Source organism: Mytilus galloprovincialis, chromosome 14, assembly GCF_965363235.1.
Source record: "Mytilus galloprovincialis chromosome 14, xbMytGall1.hap1.1, whole genome shotgun sequence".
Lineage (NCBI taxonomy): Eukaryota > Metazoa > Mollusca > Bivalvia > Mytilida > Mytilidae > Mytilus > Mytilus galloprovincialis.
In genome coordinates this window covers 22,056,408-22,077,127 of record NC_134851.1, presented here as the reverse complement: position 1 = coordinate 22,077,127, position 20,720 = coordinate 22,056,408, and the positions used below count along the sequence as shown (strand labels likewise).

Genomic DNA, 20,720 nt, shown 5'->3' with positions numbered 1-20,720 from the left:
AGTGCTGTACACCTATTTTGATATTTTTTCCTATTGTGTCTGTTTTGTTAACGCATCGTTGTCAATATGATGGAATTTGATGAGACTATCATACAAGTGAGAGGTTTAGCGCTATTAATCCTGGTTCAATTCATCATTTTCTACAAAAGAAAATGAATGTACCAAGTCAAGAATATGACAGTTGTTATTCATTTGTTTGATGTGTTTGCGCTTTTGATTAGGGACTTTCCGTTTTGAATTTTCCTCGGAGGTCAGTATTTTTGTGGTTATTCTTTTCACCCACATATTCCAACATTTTTATGTAATTCATATCAAACATGTCTTCACCTGATTGAAGAATGAAAACACTTAATTCCTGACGGTATTTTAATATATGCAAGAAAATCACTGAAACTGACTGCGCTTTATATTAAAACAAAATAATATAACCAAGAATCATTCGACCAAAATGTTGCCCTTCACATTTTATTATTGTATGTGTAAATTAAGTACACGGCTTAGTTATTTATACATATAATATGGGTGTTTGGTAAATCGTGTAACACGAACATCATTGGTTATATTCATTCTAAGATTTGATACTTTCTTACTATAGTGTTATCATTCCCTTAACACATTTGAAACCCTATGTTAAAGTCCGCTTTAAATCATGTTTCTATAAATGTAAATATCATGGAGTTTGTGATATAAGGAAAATAACGGTATCAACATGTGTCACCTAATAACGTGAATTAGTATATGGTAGTATGGAGACTATACATGTAACCCTTGCACATAAAACCCGTATGCTAAATAAAGAAGCAGCAAATACAAATTTCAAGCGTTTGTTGCAATCATAAAAATATAACATACTAGAACACACCCGTGATATCGCGGGTCCGTGACTGTTAATTATTGGCAATATTTATTAAGTGGAAAACAAAACGGTCTGGAGTGGTGTAATTTTTAATCTACACCACTGTCCTATATTAGCTATGTATAAAGTTGACTTCTTTGATTCATCGTTTTTAACGTGATGACGGCTGACAAATTGGACCTCGTAATTTTAGTATTATAGATATACTATTGATTACTAAGCCAAATTCACCAACGAAATGTTCTCTATAATCAATTGTTTTGGAAAACTGTTGGAACTAGGTGTGTCAAAATATTACATCGAGTTTTTTTCACTGATTAAAATCTCAATCCCATCCTCTCATCATTGAATTTGACTTAACCGACTCGACAAGATTTAAAACCAATAGAAAACAGGTTTTACATTATAACACTCTATTCAAGGGAAAACGACGAAAAGGATATATAACAATAACAAAATACTATACAGATTTAGCAACATGATTCCAAATAAAAACAACTGGGATGAACTCTGATGCCAGGAATAGGTATTCAGTTCCTGGTACACGTGCGGTACCTGCCATTGTACTAATTTCAAATAGAAATACGATGATGATCCGTCACTTGATAATTGAAAAAAAAAGTAAAAATCAAAAGCATGACCTGTTGTAATTATATAATTTTGATTGAGGTTTTGTTGTGCATTAAAATTTTGTTTGACTATTTTCATTGAAGCTTGTATTATATTTTACAATCCCCAACAGATTGAACATTTGTGTGTAAGTACCACAAATTATTTATGGGAGACTTACAACAGTTTACTGTGAAACAAAACACTAGGATTGTCTTGTTAATCTGAAAAAGAAAACTTTCGGCTCTACTGCAGTGTTTAACTACAGAAACCAATGAGCTGCTGTTTTGTAGCAGGCACTTAATCAAAGTGAAAAACCTTTATTTGAAAGCAATATACAATAATTAAAATAAACCACTAATAGTGAAATAATCATACTTATTATTAAGTACACGTTTTGATACTGTTTTGAAAAGAAATCAATAAATCATAAAGTCTATAAATAATAAAACATGTAAAACTACACAAATGTCTACCTACACAGATTTTCTTGTTGAATAAACAAAGAGATATGGTTCAACTCCACAAATAAAAATAAAAAATTAAAAATTAAAAATTAAAAAAAGACAAGAGGAGGTCAAACATCCCTAATCAGCCATCTTTAACATACTTGAATAAATTCATTTTTTTTTTCTTTTCAAAACAAAATGTCTTTTGTAGATAAGATGCATTTTCAGTAACATAGAATATGGAAAAAATTGCTATAGGCCTAATAAAAAAAATCATAATAACAAATAATATTGATATTATGACAGAAATGGCAAGTATTTATTGATTATAATTCTACTTTTTCCTTTTAGCATTTGTGTCATTTGTTACAATTTGGTTTAACTAAAAATATTATATTCTACAATTTGTTTGATTTAATGTACTACTCTTTGTTCAAACATTGCTGTCGGTGTTAAAACTGGACGGTTGAGAATCATTCACTGGCGTCGGACCAATTTTATTTTTCTTTACTTTTTCTACAACATTTAATAATTTTGGCTCTGGTTTATTCTCTTTCGTCATAAAAGCCATTTTTCTATTCCTTTCTTCTGTATTGACAAATTCTTTAAGTAAAGCGATCCTTTAATCATTGATCGTAGTTTCGGTTGATTTTTCGTCATCAAGTCTTTAAAATTTTCAAAACGCTTTTCCTTAGCTTTGAAAACGGATCTATTCATGTCCGTGTCCTTTCCGTCTTCTGGTTGGTCCCTGTTCCGTTCTACAGCATCAGCTACAATTTTCATCAATATTTCAGCACTATATTCATCATCCGTATTACGTAAGTCAGTATTGGCGGTAATATGAACGAGCGTGGAAAATCTATGGTACAGCATACATAAGAACTGTATTAAAAGAAGAATTCCAAATACAGCACTGAATAATATTGCTATAGGAACAATCGAAATATATTCGCCACCGCAGTCAAATCCAGCTGTTAAAGAGTCTTTGAAAGCATTTACTTGTGTTAGCCCAAACATTACTGTTACAAGAATGGCATTCAAAAGATAAACAAATAAGCAAACGCTATTCCTAAGCTCAACTAATTCGGTTTTCAGTTTTTTCTCTCGTGCAATCGTAAACCGATCCATCTTATCATGTGGTTTTAAATAAGTTTCAATATTTTCCTCCCAAAATTTTGTTTCCTTTTTGCTGATATTCGGGACACTTTCGTCGACGGTGAAACGAGTCATATCCTTATCTTGACTTTCATCATCTTCAACATATATCTTCTCTTGCCTTTCATCATTTATTGATGATTTTTCATTGTTGGATTTAATTTCTGTTCCATAATGTAAAATTAAAGATTACAAAACATGCATAAATGCAGCCGTTAAATTATTTTAAAACTTGTGTCGTGGTAGTTCTCATGTTTTGTTGCAAAAAAAAAGATATGCACAAAACAATAATAAATTCAAACTAATTTGAACCCTAAAAAATGTCATTCAACTATTGCTTATATCATATACTTGCTACTTATAATAATTCTGAAGTCCTTGAGGTTGCTTTCAATTGCTTGTATCCACTTTATTTGCATTTTAGTGGATAGTTTTCTGTTTGGCAATCATATCACATCTCCTTATATTTATATTGTGGCACACTTTTTATTTCTTCGAACGAGAAAACGGCTAAACATACTCAGAAATCACAAAATTTAGTTATATAAGTTGTCATATCAATGTTACAGACTATACTAAACAAATCAAATGGATAAATGTACTTCAAACAAATCAAACAATATATTAAAGATCTATTTAAAGGTTGTCATATTTGTCTATTATATTATTGTACTACATATTTGTCTGTTAAATTGCTGTACTACTTATGAAAATAAACAACAAGTTTACAGTTATCGTATATGAAGCAATTTGAACATTCTTATGTAAAAATACAAAGAGAAAATGTATAGGATGCAAATAATGATCAATTTTGGTTGTTAATACATATTATTTCCGAAATGTAAAGAGGGGTTATCCAGTTCGATTTGGTGTAACATTCATACAAAACCTTTTTTTTTTGTTGTTTAATTTGATAACTATATCGTGCTTCCCGTTGTATTATTTTTCATCTTTATAGACAATTTATATGTTTATACTAAACGATGAATTTAGAAACACTAAAAAATAAACTTTCTGTGATAATAAAACATTGCTTTATGCTTTGCGATAAACACGTGTGTTCTGCATATTTCAACTTTTGCCCGCAGAAATAATTTGTGACCTGCCTGAACTATTAACATATCAATTTTCGTTATTCGGGTTCGGCTTCAAGAAAAGAAAAAAATTTGCAAGTTGTCAATATAATGCACATTTGTGTACATTTACCTTAAGAACTTAGTTCCATATTATATCCCTTTAATACTTAAAGGTGTTAATTGGGAAGGCATATTGTTTTGGCTTTAGACGCAAGCAACGTGCAAAAGCAGGAAATTCACGAAAGAGAACACTAAAGTAAGGCTACATAATAATTTATTTGTGAAAAATATATATATACGTTCGATATTCACTCAAGCTGATCTGTTTGGTTTGCTTTATTATACATAAAAAATGAAAAGATGTGGTATAATTGCCAATGAGACAACTCTCCACAAGAGACTAAAATGACACAGAAATTAACAACTTTAGGTCACCGTTCGGCCTACAACAATTAGCAAAACCCACACCGCATAATCAGGTATAAAAGGCCCCGAAATGACGCTGTAAAACAATTTAAACGAGAAAACAAACGGCCTTAATTATGAACAAAAAATAAGCGAAAAACAAATGACAACCACTGAATTACAGGCCATACATACTTTGATCTTGTTCCTTATTCGAACGTTGTTCTGTTGTATTATCTTTCGAACGAGACATTGCACAACTGTTAAATAGAAAATATGACTTAAAAATGTTAATATATACAATCACCGAGTTTGTTACTCGTGTAGGTCAGTCTTATATCATTGTTTTATTCTGTTGTTTGTCACTTGTTTTTTTCTTTTTTTTTTCTTTTTATCCATGACGTTTTCTTTCAGAGAGTTTGAATGTTCCTCTTATTTTTTGCCTTCCTTATTTCGATACATTTTGTATACTAGCACTTTAAAGATGTCAAACTTCAAACACCAATTCGTTTTCCTTTGAAACACAAGATATGTATATGATTTTGCAATTGATATAACTTTGACCAGAAAAAGGATGTATCAGAAATATTAGTAGATAATTGTTCAAGAACTTAACATTATAGTGCAATAATTTCATTACATACACAAAGGCTTCATAAAATTCCGTAATTTTGGTTGGTAATGAACAATGATCACACATCAAAAATTTGCTTTAATCTCTGTTTCAATTAAATGTTGCATCTATGAATGCATTACAATGTGACAGTAATCCATAGCAACATCCTGTATATGCATGTCATAATTCAGTAGCCTGTAATTCAGTGTTATTTTTGACTAAATTATGTATAAGTTACACGTTTGAGATATAGCGCCATGAGCAAAACATAGCGTACCCTACAATTTATAGTATTGTAGTACTAAACAAATGTATTATTTCCTCACAGGAAAACACGAAATAATTTTGAAACACCACTTGCCTCTGTTTTCTCAAATCAAGAACCTGACAAACTGTGATTTGTATATTTTACGATACTAGCAGAACAATGCTAAGTTTTTAGAGGTAAAAATCGCCTTTTTTTACGAGATCATTTGATATACTCAGAAAAATATCAAAACAGATAGCATGAACTTACCAAACAAACTTCCCTATGGAACACAGATAGTCAGTGCCCTCTTTATCATTTATCTTTTCTGTTTTTGAATCATTGTCGGACTCCTTCTTTGTGGTGGTATCTCTCGTACCCCATGATGTGACATGAAGATTCCCAATTGAATATAAAAACATCAACATAGACATTGAAGGTATGGCCAAAAAATATAACAATCCTGGGAGTAAGCAAAACACTTCCTACAACAATCAACAAATGTATTCATTCTATAGTAAGTAAAATCAAAGGTTGGATACAGTTAAACGAAATAAGAATTGGGTAAGGAATCATTTAATAAATGTTTTTTCTTCAATTTTACATGTCAGAAATCAGTGAACCTTGTATTGCACAAGGTCGTCTTTTTCTCTGACTATTTTTGTGTCTTTACACTAAATCCATTGGATGTCAGATGTGTATACGTACCGATGGATTATTTTTTTCTTAGTGGTTATTGGCTTTGAACAAGCTTCTAGTAACCGAGAGAACTCTCAGATCTGTATTAAATTTCTATTGGTTGTTCGGATGAACAAGTTCCCGGGTATGCCCACTCTATGTTATTGTTAGATATATTTCTATTTGTATCCAACTATTGATTTGAGCCTTTTTCAACTGATTTTTATAGTTCGTTCTTAAGTTGTAATGTTACAACCTTGTCCCAGGTAAGGGGAGAGTTTGGATCCCGCTAACATGTTTAACACTGTCGTTTCTGTATACATGTGCGTGTCCCAAGTCAGGAGTGTGCAAATCGGTGGTTATCGTTTGTTTCTGAGTTACATATGTTTTTCGTTCACTTTTTCGTATAATAATTAAGCCGTTAGTTATTTTACATTTGTCATTTCTGAGCTTACTATGCCTATGATTTGTTTTCATTGTTGAGGGCTGTACGGTGACCTACAGTTATCAATGTCTGTCCCATATGATCCCTTCTGAAGAGTTATTTCATTGACAATCATACCACATCTTCTTCTTTATTTATATCATTCCTTCATTTAAATATAGAATGTTACCTTAGGATGAAGTATAGCGGAAATTACAAAAACCCCAGCCACAAACATTATAAAAATAGTGGTCGTTCAGCATAACCCCTCAACTATGGCGTCTCGCACAACTCCAATCATAACAACAACCATAACAATAACGTATATGCAAGACAAAATGGCTGCCAATTGTAACTGAAAAATATTAAAATAAATAATTTATACCGATGTAAATTTAATCTCATCAGTCAGGAAAAACAATGTGTGTCTAAAATCAAAACACCTAAGACTAGTTTACTCGAAAAAAAATCAACATATTCTCCTAAATAGCATAACTTTCTTGGAGCGTGTTAACATTTTTCTTTTCGACATTTTCAAGTATAAATATATGTATATCAATCGTTTTTGCATCTAAAAATGTTAAATTAGATTTTAACGAGAGAAATTTATGTATTACTGAAAAATTAATACACCAGGGTTTTCAATATCATAAACTCAAATCATTTACTAAATTTTATCAATGGTATAAGGACATCATTCGTAAATATAGCTCAACATGCAGACTTCTTATACGTTCAGGTATTTCACAACCAATTTGTTATGGAAATATTCTTTATAAAGCACACAAATGTCAGTATTCACCTCAGAAGTTAACAAAACCTTTAAATAGACTTATTAAGAAAGGATATAGTTACGATACTGTTGTCAGATCATTAAATATTGCATATTTTGGCGTTAATATTGATTCACTTATAGGGTCTTTGCATCGGAACTAAACACATTTATTTAAAAACCAGTTGTTGGCATGACACGGGTTATGTTCTTCTCATATATGTTATGATGGTATGATACTAAACCCCTAACGGGAAGGATTGTGCCTGATATTCATATGATGAAGACATAATCTCTCAATCAGTTTGATTGAAGTCTGTAGCTGGCATGTCAGTTTACTGCTAGCAGTCTGTTGTTATTTATGTATTATTGTCATTTGTTTTATTTTCTTTGCTTACATCTTCTGACATCAGACTCGGACTTCTCTTGAACTGAATTTAAATGTGCGTATTGTTAGGCGTTTACTTTTCTACATAGGCTAGAGGTATAGGGGGAGGGTTGATATTGATTCACTTATAGGGTCTTTGCATCGGAACTAAGATCTGAGATCTCATAAACATGTTTAACCCCTTCGCATTTTTGCGCCTGTCCCAAGTCAAGAACCTCTGGCCTTTGTTAGTCTTGTAATATTTTTAATTTTAGTTTCTTGTGTACAATTTGGAGTTTAGTATGGCGTTCATTATCACTGAACTAGTGTAAATATTTGTTTAGGGGCCAGCTGAAGGACGCCTCCTGGTGCCGGAATATCTCGCTGCATTGAAGACCTTTTGGTGACCTTCTGCTGTTGTCCTTTCTATGGTCGGGTTGTGTCTCTTTGGCACTTTCCCTATTTCCATTCTCAATTTTATAGAGCACATTGAAATCAAATATGAGAAACCTAATTTTTGTTTTGTTTTCTTTGATAACATAAATAAACATAATATAAGTGTTATGTTGTATACAGCTAACATAAACACCTGCCGTTCAGTTGTGGTATACAAACACATTAATATAAACGCTACAACTGGAATAAGGTTTAATATGAGTGCCAACCAAGGTGGAACGTTATCAAATCCGACAATAAGAGCACCTAATATTATCATAAATATTGTTCCAGGAGTGAGAACGGTTGAAACAAACAAAAACACCTGATATACAATGTACAGGAAGGATATGTTTTCGTTGTTCTTGGTAACATTTCTCCAATCTTGAATTATTTCTAAAATGTTGGCCATAGTTGAAGGAGTCCAGCGTCTACGTTGGTTGTAAAACTCATAAAAAGATTCAGGAGCAAACGTATATGAATCCGATTCTGCACAATATTCAATTTTCCATCCCTTTTGAAGAAGCAAGGTGCATAACCACCGATCTTCGCCTAAAAAATAAAGGTTTTGTGTATCTGGTATGTAATAGGGTTAATATATAACTGCTAAATCGATCTATGGTTTCCTTATGTTGAATGATTTAAAACATGTTTCACGAAAACTAAATATTTTTTAGAAATACAAAAAAGCATATATAGGAAAATTTCGGTACAAATCAAAACACTCGAGCGGTCAGTGTCTTCATAGACAGATACTGTGGTAGTAAAGTCTATTTTTTACTACGGTTTCATTTCGATTAAAAATTTCTGTTGATTAGTTTTGTAGAATGAAAAATTGGACTTTCTAGAAGATTTCAGTAGTCATGCAAATCGATAGGTGCAAAGTTGTGCTATTAAAAGTTAATAATGGAGAAAATAAAGTTGGTGATTACGTACGAACGACTTCAATCATTTCGATACCTTTCCAGTAAGGGCAATAGAGAGCAATTGGAATCAAATGAAACAATCCATTAATGTACATGGTAAAAAGTAGTTGATGCATTGGATACAATAGCACCAGGATAAGAACGTAAAAACGAACACCTTTATTTTACTATGCTCATATAAAATATAAAAGTTGTATGATCTGACTTGTTTGTAATCAGAACCGCTTGGAATTAAACAGAATAGAAAATAAATTGATTGAATATTTCCATTAAGCATTGGATGTATATGAACATTTATAATGCTTTTTATTTTTACGATGATTTATATGAAAATTAGTTCAGTATTTACCCTGATCATACTGCAAACAATGCCTTGCCTCTTGTGCAACTGAGGTATATGTCTCAAGGACCTCGTGTTGTAATATCGCAGAACCTCGAAACAAACTGAAACAACCAGGACTACATAATACACAGCCAATCACGTGCTCTGTTGCTTTCTGAAGCCAATGACTTATTGCATACTCAAACTGTTGATACCAAACCATAGGACCTGTTTACAAAACAAATATCACGCAATTTATACTTGATAGAAAAATATATAAATATATATTTGACGATGCCCAAATATATTTTTAATCATATTAACGTATAAAGAAAAAAGTTTTATTTTCATGGTGTTCTGTCAATTGTGTCAATTCTAAAAGTAATTTAATTTGCATCTTGCAGTTATTCAATTGGACTGCATATATATGGCATGATGTAACGTACTTTTTGCTATATACATCTTACCCCTCTTATTGAGTTACTTTTGTTTTGGGAACTTTAATTCAGAATGTATCTACATGTAAATAGATGGATTTTTGGAATACATTACTTTCAATAAAAATTGATCAATTTTATATTATCTTATTTGTATTAAGCGGCAATGTATTCTAAAGATAAATTCTAAGAGTTAAGAAAATATTATGGTTTCGTAGTCTTTCGTAGTCTTTGATATCTGTAAAACACTCCTTATGTTTGCTTGCTACATGGACCATTATAAAAACCATGAAAAAAAATGAGGGAGGAATATAATTACGACATGGTCGCCATCTGTAACTTTGCATGAAATATCTTAATTTAGCGATTTGCCTCTGAAGGATAAGGGAAGAATAGGCAAACATTTATTCTGCAAACACAGACCATTTCCAATGGGATGAATTCTTCCACATGCTGCCCCTACTTTATCGTTCTTTTCCATTCGTCTCATTAAACTTAGGACAGCCTCGGGTTGGAAGTCAACATCTCCATCAAGAGCAAGTAGGAATGTATTTTCAGCGGCCTCCTGTATTGCTTTCTTTTTTTCCTTTTTCTCCAATCCTTTACTTTTAAATTTTCGTTGAATTTTCCATTTTAGAATAAACAGCATATACATCACCTGAAATGCATAGTATATCAGTCTTCGTTGTCTTTAAACAAAAATTACTCTAATTTGTTCACTCCATAAAATCAGATTTATGAATGGGTATTTCATTGGTGATAGCTGGTTAATAAGAACAATTCAACTGGATGGTATATTTTTTATATTTTTTATTTTTTTTGTGCCTGTATCGTTGAAATTATTATTCACTAAACTTCATATTCCCATTTTAAAAACAGTGAGATCGATTATTCATATTTTTCAGATCAGATGGTTCACATCTATGTAAAAAGAAAAAAAAAGAAACAAGCCAGATTAATATATTCATATATAGGATGTATAGTCACCAAAGCCAATTGATGTTAGCAGATAATAAAAAATTAACTAAAACCATTGGGTTTTTTTTTTTTCAATTCAATAAGCATTTTAAAGCTTGCGGTAAATCGGCCTTTTTACTTATACATGTAAAGTAGAAAGGTTTTCATAATGTTTTTGTCATCAACTATTATATACATATTCCGAGTTAGGTTATATATAACTGCTTCAGTAAAGATGCCATACTGTTTAATAGTTTTAACATTTTAACAAGTACATGTACCTGACTCCAACGCTTCTTGTTTCGAATTTTCGTATTGTCTTTCAAATGTACAAACAATTTATTCTCTCCGGGAAGTTTCCATTCAATCCTAGAACCATAAGGAGTTCTAAGCATACCGCCTTCTGGTAATTCAATTTGTTTGTCATAAAATTCGCTGTATAAAAACAAATATAAATAGAGTTAACTTATCGAATGGTTATTTAAAATGCAGCAGAATCGGAGTTCATGATTAAATGTCGCTCCAATACTATGCGTTATTAGTAATCTTCTTTGATAAATCGTTATATTCACCGCGGAAAAAAATCACAAGAAGTAACATATGACTTGGGACAACATCATTATACCTAAAACAAAATATTCAAAGACAACATCAATAACTGAGGTTTATGACGTCATGTAAATTCCCGCTTCTCAACTGATGAATTTACAACTGCAAAAACAGATAACCTAATTAGTATAAGATCAGGGAACAGTTTTGAAACCATAATCTACAGCAAATACTATAAAATTTAAGAATGAAAACATTCATATAACGAGATTTGTAAAACAATTGTTGACTTTTGATTAAAGTTGATACAATGGTTTTTCAGCCAAAGAGATATGACCTTCACCTTGGTCGTCAGCCTAAATGCAAATTATTTCTCTGAGGTTGATCAATAATTGCATAGACCTAACTAAATACTATAATTAATAATATGAATCATTCTTAAAATGTTTGTACAAATCTTTCTGTATATTTATTGGTTAAAACATAGTAAAAAGAGCTGCAGCAACTCGTTATGCTTGGTTGCAGTTAATGAGTTATATAAACTATATTTTATGTAGTACTGAACTATGGTTAATATCCAAACACGAGTTAGGTTTTGATTTTAGTTAGTAAAATTAATCTTATTAGACTCCATCGGTAGTTTTACTGTCATCAATTTAGTTTACCTGGCGACGCGTAGCACAAAAAAAAGCTTCAAATACAATACAGTTATCTCTATTATAATGCAAAACGAGTACATAATTCAATTTCAATCATTATTTCAGTATACAATTTTCATAAAGGAAAATTCCGCGAAAATACGTTATCTTCCTTGACCCCTAAATAAGGTGACGTCATAGGTATGCTTCCGGCGTCAAACGTTATAACCGGGCGTTTCTGTTGTTTTTTTTTTTTTTTTGTTTTTTTTTGGCCACTTCGGAATGTAATTAGATGAAGATATGATAAAGAGAAGATATATAGTTGGAATATGTGAGGTTCTTTTTCTTATTATTGTAGAAATTACATGTCAATACCTTCCGCAATTCAAAATGTTGGCTTCCTTAGTTACAGACAAGGAGATAGAGAATTTTACGCTTAGTGGCATCCAATCAGAACCATTGATGCAAAATAGTTGCATTATAATATGTAATCTCTTTCTACGAGACAAAGGAATTAAAGTAGGGTTTTTCATAATCAAATTGTTAACATATTTTATGTTCGCATGTTTGAAACAAACAGGACAAATAACTGATTGAATGTGTAAACGAATTTATGTTTAACATACCTAGTAGCATCGTTTAATTCTTGAATGAAGGTTTGTACATATGTATTCATTACTTTCTTTGTATCGTCTTTGCCTTTAATTGGTAGAAATGCATCATCAAAAAACACGTGGGCTGAAAATTCAATAGAAGATCTTAAACAGTTAGGGACGACATCAAAAGATCGATGTAGGATAAAAAACTTAAATCAAATAGTTTGGGGGTGGGGGGGTCAACATAGCTGAAAGTTTTGTTAATCTAAAATCGATTTTACATATATCCATATAGGTAAATCAATTTTTCCCAAATTAAGTTAAGAAGGGGGGTAGGGGGGTCAGCGAAAAAACTATGTGAATTAAGTTTTTTATCCTACATTGAACTTTTGATGTCGTCCCTTAAATTGTTTGCGGAAATTATTTTTAGAATAGTATAAATACCTTATTATTTTCAAAGTATGAGAAAGGTAGTGCAAATCAATGGTTACTAATGTTATATACCGCTCTTTAATATCTGTTGCAAATGACCATGGTTATTTTCAATTCGTCGAAACATTAACCCTGTCTTCTTTTAATCGATTGTGACTTTAACGAATGTGACTTACCATCGATGTGTACATGCATAGACCAAATGTAGATAAAAGCAACAGTAGTATAACGCTTTTCGAAAGTCATAAAACGATTGGGAGAAAAGAAATCGGGTTACAAACTAAAACCGAGGGAAACACATCAATTATAAGAAAAAACCACGAAACAACAGAAACACCGAAGTAGAGCCAGAACTTATTACGTTTTAGAAAAACTCCAGTTCATTACCGGTGTGTGATGGGACTGTCGGAAAATACGCGAAGAACACACATTAAGCTATGGTATCGTTGTAATAATAACGCCAAAGCGTGTGATGTTATTGTTTATGCAATAGTCATCACGACGTTTAAACTTAGAAAAAACGCATTTATTGAGATTCTTCAACATCTTTTGGGCCATGACTGACTGAAAACTGAACAAAGGAAACGAAGTCAAATGCAATACGTGCCAGTAACGGAGCAGCAGTGACGAAGCTATGGACCAAATTCGAGGAGCTAAAGGAGAATCCAGACAACGTTGAAATGGAGGAATTCAAAGCCATAGAGGATGCCGTAACCCTGAAAAAGAAGATTATTTATTTTTTAAACGAGAAGATGATAGAAGTCCTACACGAGGATCACATTGAACAAGAAATTACAGACTCGGATGAGTATATGTTTAATTTAGACAGTAAAATTAGGCAAATACGAAAACTTCGGCAAACAATAAAATCTTCAAACAATACTTCTGATTTAAAAGAAAAGTCAACAATTAACGCTAACGCTGAATGCTATATACCTACATCAAACGCTAGTAATATAAACACACAAACACACGTTTACACACTAAACACTAGAGAAATAATTCTTACCGGAAATCAATCACGCAACTTAACTGGCCCGAATTTACAATCATAGGAAATGTTACGAGTTTGTTAAACGTTATGTTATTTCCGTTTCATAGATGATATCGGATATTTTCCTTGTGTCGGAACAACACTCATGCTCCTTATTAACGCTTGTGAACTACCGAATAAGACTATTTACCGGGTTTGCAACAACATGATCAACACGACAGATGCAACCTAAAGAACAGGATCTGCAAAATCTGAATATAACCTTATAAAACTTAATTGACTGCGCGGGGTGTATAAAAAAAGAAGCAATGTGTAGACAGAATATTGTTGTTAACCTAATGCCACTTGGTTAAATAGTCTCACGCGCCCTGCACGTTACGAACCATTGCAACAACTTCATGAGGGCTTATCCATTTTCAATGTACCTTCTTTTATAGTGGTATTCCAACTATCATGTCAAATTTCTGTCGTCCTGGTGGGTATTAACTGTGAAAACATACGTTTTGTTTTTGTATTTTTTGTTTAAGTCCCTAACATGCCCGAAATATTTCCCACTAGCCGTGAAATCAACCAACAACCATCTATCAATAAAACAACAATAACCAAATCTGACAATTTTACACAAATACATTGACATATAAAATGTACATTACCTTCTAAGTCGAATGTCTCGACGTTCAAGTCAAACTTTTCCTTCAAAAACTTGTTTTTAGCCTGTCGCTGGTCCAATCTATAAATTACAAAACGGATAAGGAAAAACTCTCTGTTGTAAGGAAACAAATGCTGCAACTTGCTCGTGTTGCGGCTGCATATTGAAAACATCATTTTATATATATATATATATATTTATAAATTAGTTATGAGATATAAAGTTTTTTGGAAAAGATGTGATAGAGGGTATGGGGAATGAATGTATAATCATAGTCATCTAACTTTCATTTTCACTTAGTAGTCATAGACGATTTCCTTGCACTTTAAAATAAGTCAAAAGTTAAGTGTCAATATTTGAAGCATATGTCTTCTGAAACGCGACATAAAGGATATCGACATGGCTACTACCATTAACATTTTAATTTTAGATTTTGTCCTTGTGTCATATGCTCTATTAACAGTTCTGTCAATTGCATTATTGTTCGCCAACTAATATGAACGCATAAGCACTAAACATAGGTTTATGTTGATTTCTTATTACTTCATGCACAATTAAAATGATTTTTAATGACCATGTGGATTTCCATCAATATGAAGTTGAGATGGTAGATTATTTCAAAACGATTGTCATGTTAAGTGTACTATGTTTTCTCCATACTTTAGTATGTAAAGAAATTATAAATGCATAAGTCTATCATTCATTTTGTAGTATATAAAGTTGAAACACCTCCATAACATTATTTATTAAATAGTGTTTACATGTTGTGTGATTATTCAAAAAAGAAATACGACTTTAAATTGAATAACACTTTGAACAAACATTTTCATTAATTATTTAAAGCAAACACAACATTTTCTAGATAGTCACCTGAATCTGTTAATTAACTAATTGACTAAAAGTCCAATTGCAAACTCAACTGTCTGTTTAACATCTAAATAGTTAATAAAACACTCCTAGTTGGTCTTCATAGTATCAATAATAGAGTCTTTTTTTATCAAGTATACACTTTTTCTCTGGCTGTTTATGACGTCTTTACACTAAATCCATTGGATGTTGGATGTGTACGGATTGATTGTTTAGTCTTAGATGCATGATTTTTTTATTAGTTGTTTGTGGCTTTGAACTAGCTGTCAGATAACTGCGAGTACTCTCAGATCTGTTCATTGTGTCTTTTTGTGTCGGGATGTATAAGTACCCGGCCACGTCACTTATACATCCCGACACAAAAAGTCAGTCTCTCGGTCAATTTCGTTCATAACTAGTAGAACAGAAGATTTATTAATTTATTGTTTCAAATTACCTTAATAATGATGTCACTAACTGCTTCATTTCAATTGCATTTTCATGCCACATTGTAGCACAGCAGGCGTAAAGGGTTTTATGTTTCTTAGTTTCATCCGGTTTCTGTAATACGGTAGATAAATTTCAAAGAGACGAAACACCGTTTTATATCTAAACGTCTTATAATGTCTCCAATAGTATTTACATTTTCAATGTTCGACGATTGTTTAACAGATAATATTTTTAAACATGATTTCAATTTTATATAAAGCATGACAGACATAGTACGTCGGAAGAAACTATTATTTTTAATTGTGAGTTTTTGAATTTTTGTCCTTTTCAACTAGATCTTTAATTGTATATGTGTGGAATGTTTCTTTTTCTATCCTTGTTATTTTACCTTTACCATGATCGGAATACATGATTTACAACCTGACATGGTATGTGTACTAGTTAAACTAGAGTTGTGTAACGTATCACAGCAACTTTCAAAATAATGTTACTTATTTAAATTTCCCAAACATTAGCTGTTTTTATTAAGAGTATGATTTCTGAAAATATGGTTTTTGTGTTATTAAAATGTGCTGTTACAAAATTTTGAAATTATTCAAAATTAAGAAATCTGTCTCCCTCATGTAAAGCTCTGATTTCTTGCATGGCTCTGGCTATACGTTTTCTATCTGTTTTGTTGATAGCTCTTCGATCACCCTTTTAATAAGCTGTGGATTTTCAAATATGTTGGCCTCGAGTATCATTGAAGAGACATTAATTGTCAGAATCCACAGCATGTGCATACAAATTAATATCGTGTATGTTATAACTACCACTGCGTCGATATCTTTACTGGTGGACTAATAGTCCCCGATGGTATCACTTCGACACTGGCATGAAAATTCGGATTTTCTGTTATTAGAAATGTGCTGTTATAAATATTTTGAAATTATTAAATATTAAGGAATGTAACCCCCTCCCTTCGGCTATACTTGTTTGTCCTTTTTTGAGTATAGCTCTTCATCCTTTTAATTAGCTTTTGATTTTCAAATATTTTGGCCTCGAGAATCATTGAAGATTCATTGATTGTCGAAATGCGTATATGGTGCAGAACATTTTAATGTTATTACTTCAACTAGCTCGATGCCTCTGCTGGGGGACTGATCCCCGAGGGTATCACTAGCCCAGTAGCCAATAATTCGGTACTGGCATTAAACTATGGATTTTTGTGTATTTAAAATTTGCTGTTACAAAATTATTCAAAATTAAGGAATGTATTTCCCTCATGCAAAGCTCCAATTCCTTGCCCTGCTTTTGCTTTACTTTTTTATCCTTCTTGATTTATACCACTTCATCCTGTTAAGGATTTTTGCTACTCTGTTTCAAAATAAGAAGCGTTTAAAAAGACTGATATATATATATTGATAGAATATAAATAAAGGAACTATAACAACAGAAAAAAAATAGGGGTCAGATGTGCATGTTTTCGAGATAGAAGCCATTGAAAACTTGAAGGGAAATGATTCTCTCTAGATTTTTGTTACATTTAACCTGTTTGCCGTCAAAAAGTATGAAGTAGAATAAGATTTTCATAGATGGCATTTTAAACTACTATTTGTATTTCAATTATGAAAAGATAGGTAAGGATTGGTGGGCACAAATTGTTAATAGCACTGCATGGATAAAACTAAAGGATTCCGAAAATCTGACAAATATGCAAAAACAAGAGGAGAGATTTTCAAATATTTTGGCAACCAGCATCACTGAAGAGACATGATTGTCTAAATGAGTATTTGATGCAGTAAAATATGCAGCGTTTCTGTTATTAAGGCATCTAGATCAACTTGCATTCAAATGCACGTGCAATTACAAATGAGACGCTCTTTTGGGGAGTTTTCACCCCTTTTTCTATGCATTGGTTTAAAATTTATCTAGATAGCTATTAAACCAAGAGTTCCAAATAGTGAAGTTGTTAAATTATCCCTTCGTAAAATTTACGGACGCCATCACGAATTGGTTGACCGTTATGAATAACCGTCTTCCAGATGATATCGGATATGTTCCTTATGTCGTCACTACAATACCCTTCCCTTTTCACAATTGTGACCTACCGAATTAACCCTTTTACCGGATTTTTAATAACATAGTACGGTGATATATAGTTGTTAATTCTGTGACATTTTGGTCTCTTTAGGAGAGTTGTCTCATTGGCAATCACACAACATCTTTTTTTTTCGTATATAAGCAACACGACGGGTGCCATATGTGGAGCAGGATCTGCTTACCCTTCCGGAGCACCTGAGATCACCCCCAGTTTTAGTGATGTTACTTAATCTTTAGTCATCTTTGTTTTGTCTTCTTTGCTATTATTTGTCTGTTTGTCTTTTTATCTTTAGCCATGGCGTTGTCAGTTTATTTTCAATCTATAAGTTTGACTGTTCCTCTGGTATCTTTCGTTCCTCTAGATAATTACCTTCTCACGGTGAACAATGTCATATTCATCGTCATCTCTTCTGCGATTCAGTATCAAGGATAAATCAGTTAAGAGTCCACAGTAGAAGGGTGAAATCAATATCCTATGAAATAGATAGAAATGGGTTATATTTTTCAGTATTTGAGAAAACATGTCCTGAAGCACGGATAGTTGATTGAGTGGTAGACTTATGACCCTTAAAAAAAGAACAACCTTTTGTTTTATTTTAATTTTGGTAATTGATTGTTTGTACTCTTAAATAACATTTACTGCCTTTTGATTATAATTTTGAAATATAATAGGTTTTAATACAATATGTTGTGTTTATACAAGTTGCAAAGATGATGTCAAGTATTATAGTTATATCTTCGAACAAAATATGAAAACCAAACGTTATAAACTAGACTAACCTTTATCAGGAACGTTCAGAGCCAAGCATTTGAAAGCGACGTATGTATAAAGAACTTAAACAGTTGAAGAGTTATATTATTTTAATCAGAAATTGCATTTAAAGTCTAGTCAATCCCTACTAAGGTCTACTTCGCTTGAGGGAATTGAAACATTAGTCTCGACTTACATTCTACTGAAACGCACAGAATTTAATTGAAGCTATTTAATAAGACATGACAAAAAACTTATATTTCATAGCATATCATTTGGTCTGATCCATCAATTAAGTTTTAGTAACAAAACATATCAGCTAAGAAATATATTTACCTTGCCGTTTCACCATTTTTTCGTCCATTAGATTTCCAAATATGTCTTGTTATCAACAAAAAGGAAACGTATAGCAAAACAAATGCTATAATTAATTCCATGCATTTTTTAGCTAAACGACTATTATCCTTAATGCACCAGTCAGAGAAGAGTAGATCACATGAATCTAATTTCAAAATATCAGGATAATGCATCAAGCTTCCAATTACAATAGTGACAATAAGTGGAATAGAAGTCATTGGAAAACTAAAGCCGAACCGTTGACAGTTGATTACGCATACGGTTTTGGATGTCTTGTAACACAGGTAATCACAAATAATACAAATAAGTGCCGCTAAAAATGGCACATTTGTTTTGCAAATTGTATTTAATCCAATGTGTTGCTCTCCAAAAAAGGTATTTGTCGATGCTATTCCTTTATTGAACAATGCTCTAAAAGCCAACATTGAGTCAGTACCTCGACTAGTAAAAATCGTTATAACTGCTAGGAAAGTTATAAGGATTTTCCAGAAACTGACTATACACGATGTTTTAGTTCTTCCTATATGTAGTTCTCGTTTCAATTTGCTGAAAAAGATCGAGTCATTTTCCCCCATAGAAATGAAGTTTTCCCAGTACTTAATTGAGACTAAAAAGACGGACAGCACAAATAAAACCATGGTTGATCCAATTTTAATGTAAATTGCTATCAAAATAATTCCCGCAATCTGCATTGTAAATCCACCGAATGGCAATAAGAATGATAGTTTTGATGTCTCACTACAGAATGAACTTTTAACAGGCGATCCTATGGTATTTTCTGAACTGCTGTCTTGTGTAGTTCCATTGTTTTCTTGCTCTGGTGTTTTGACATTGGTATTCTGTTGATTATTCAATCTGTTAGGGACTTTCTTACCAATCGCATTGACAATCTTATCACAAAGGTCAAGTAAAGGCAGGAAAACGCCAGTTGCTAAGTAAACGACTGACGCAGAAGCTGGATCAAATGCAGGTAACACAAGAAATCCCAATATAGAGAGTCCAACTGAATGGAGGGTTTCAATTATAATCACCTGCAAATTATGAAGACATTAGTAATATAAACATTATAAACACATGATAAGATGGAGAAGAACAGACCATTGGGTCATGTTATGACAGGGAAAATAAACAAAAGAGATACAAACTGCTAAATTCATAAATATTGGTAAACGTTTGTCGACAAACAAACAAGAAATGTGTGAACTCAGTAAATACAAACCTTCTACAACCAATCAAAAATCAGGTGGAACTGTAAAGAAGGCATTGTCATTTTTCTGTTGAAGAAGCCTTTTTTCCCTTTATTTAGGTCGTTTTTCAATCAATAACAATTCGTATCACTTAACTTAGGAACCTGCAATCATAACAATTTGAAATATGTTTTGACTGCACATTCCCCTTTATACATATTGAGAAAAAATACAAACTCTTGTTAAAATGTAAAGAGTCAAAATTTAGTTTGTGTTCCAGTGTGTTACTTTCGTAAAGGAGAGGAAAATAAACATCTGGTAATAAGTCGTGGGAAAGATGACAGATTGTAACCATAACATATGCAATGTATCCTATGTCATAATTCAAGTATGTTTCAACAAAGTCATTATAGTATCCATTAGTCAGCTTTAAAAGGCACCAAAATGATAATGTAAAA

The 20,720-nt window shown here is 32.1% G+C and overlaps 1 protein-coding gene across 1 annotated transcript in view; it reads right to left on the bottom strand.

Annotated features, from left to right (window-relative positions):
• Window positions 1-1,769: 1,769 nt before the first annotated feature.
• The window catches only part of LOC143059503 (chitin synthase chs-2-like), a 28,043-nt gene continuing 9,092 nt past the window's right edge, over window positions 1,770-20,720 (bottom strand). The window contains exons 4-16 of the mRNA XM_076233012.1: window positions 19,055-20,106; window positions 18,338-18,440; window positions 15,893-15,996; window positions 14,594-14,670; window positions 12,545-12,656; window positions 11,013-11,166; window positions 10,198-10,432; window positions 9,365-9,565; window positions 8,244-8,641; window positions 6,706-6,870; window positions 5,684-5,898; window positions 4,746-4,810; window positions 1,770-3,233 (exon numbers count right to left, since the gene is read on the bottom strand). Of these exons, the coding sequence (XP_076089127.1) occupies window positions 6,772-6,870; window positions 8,244-8,641; window positions 9,365-9,565; window positions 10,198-10,432; window positions 11,013-11,166; window positions 12,545-12,656; window positions 14,594-14,670; window positions 15,893-15,996; window positions 18,338-18,440; window positions 19,055-20,106 (2,535 nt within the window). The 3' untranslated portion in view covers window positions 1,770-3,233; window positions 4,746-4,810; window positions 5,684-5,898; window positions 6,706-6,771. The remainder of the gene's footprint in view (window positions 3,234-4,745; window positions 4,811-5,683; window positions 5,899-6,705; window positions 6,871-8,243; window positions 8,642-9,364; window positions 9,566-10,197; window positions 10,433-11,012; window positions 11,167-12,544; window positions 12,657-14,593; window positions 14,671-15,892; window positions 15,997-18,337; window positions 18,441-19,054; window positions 20,107-20,720) is intronic.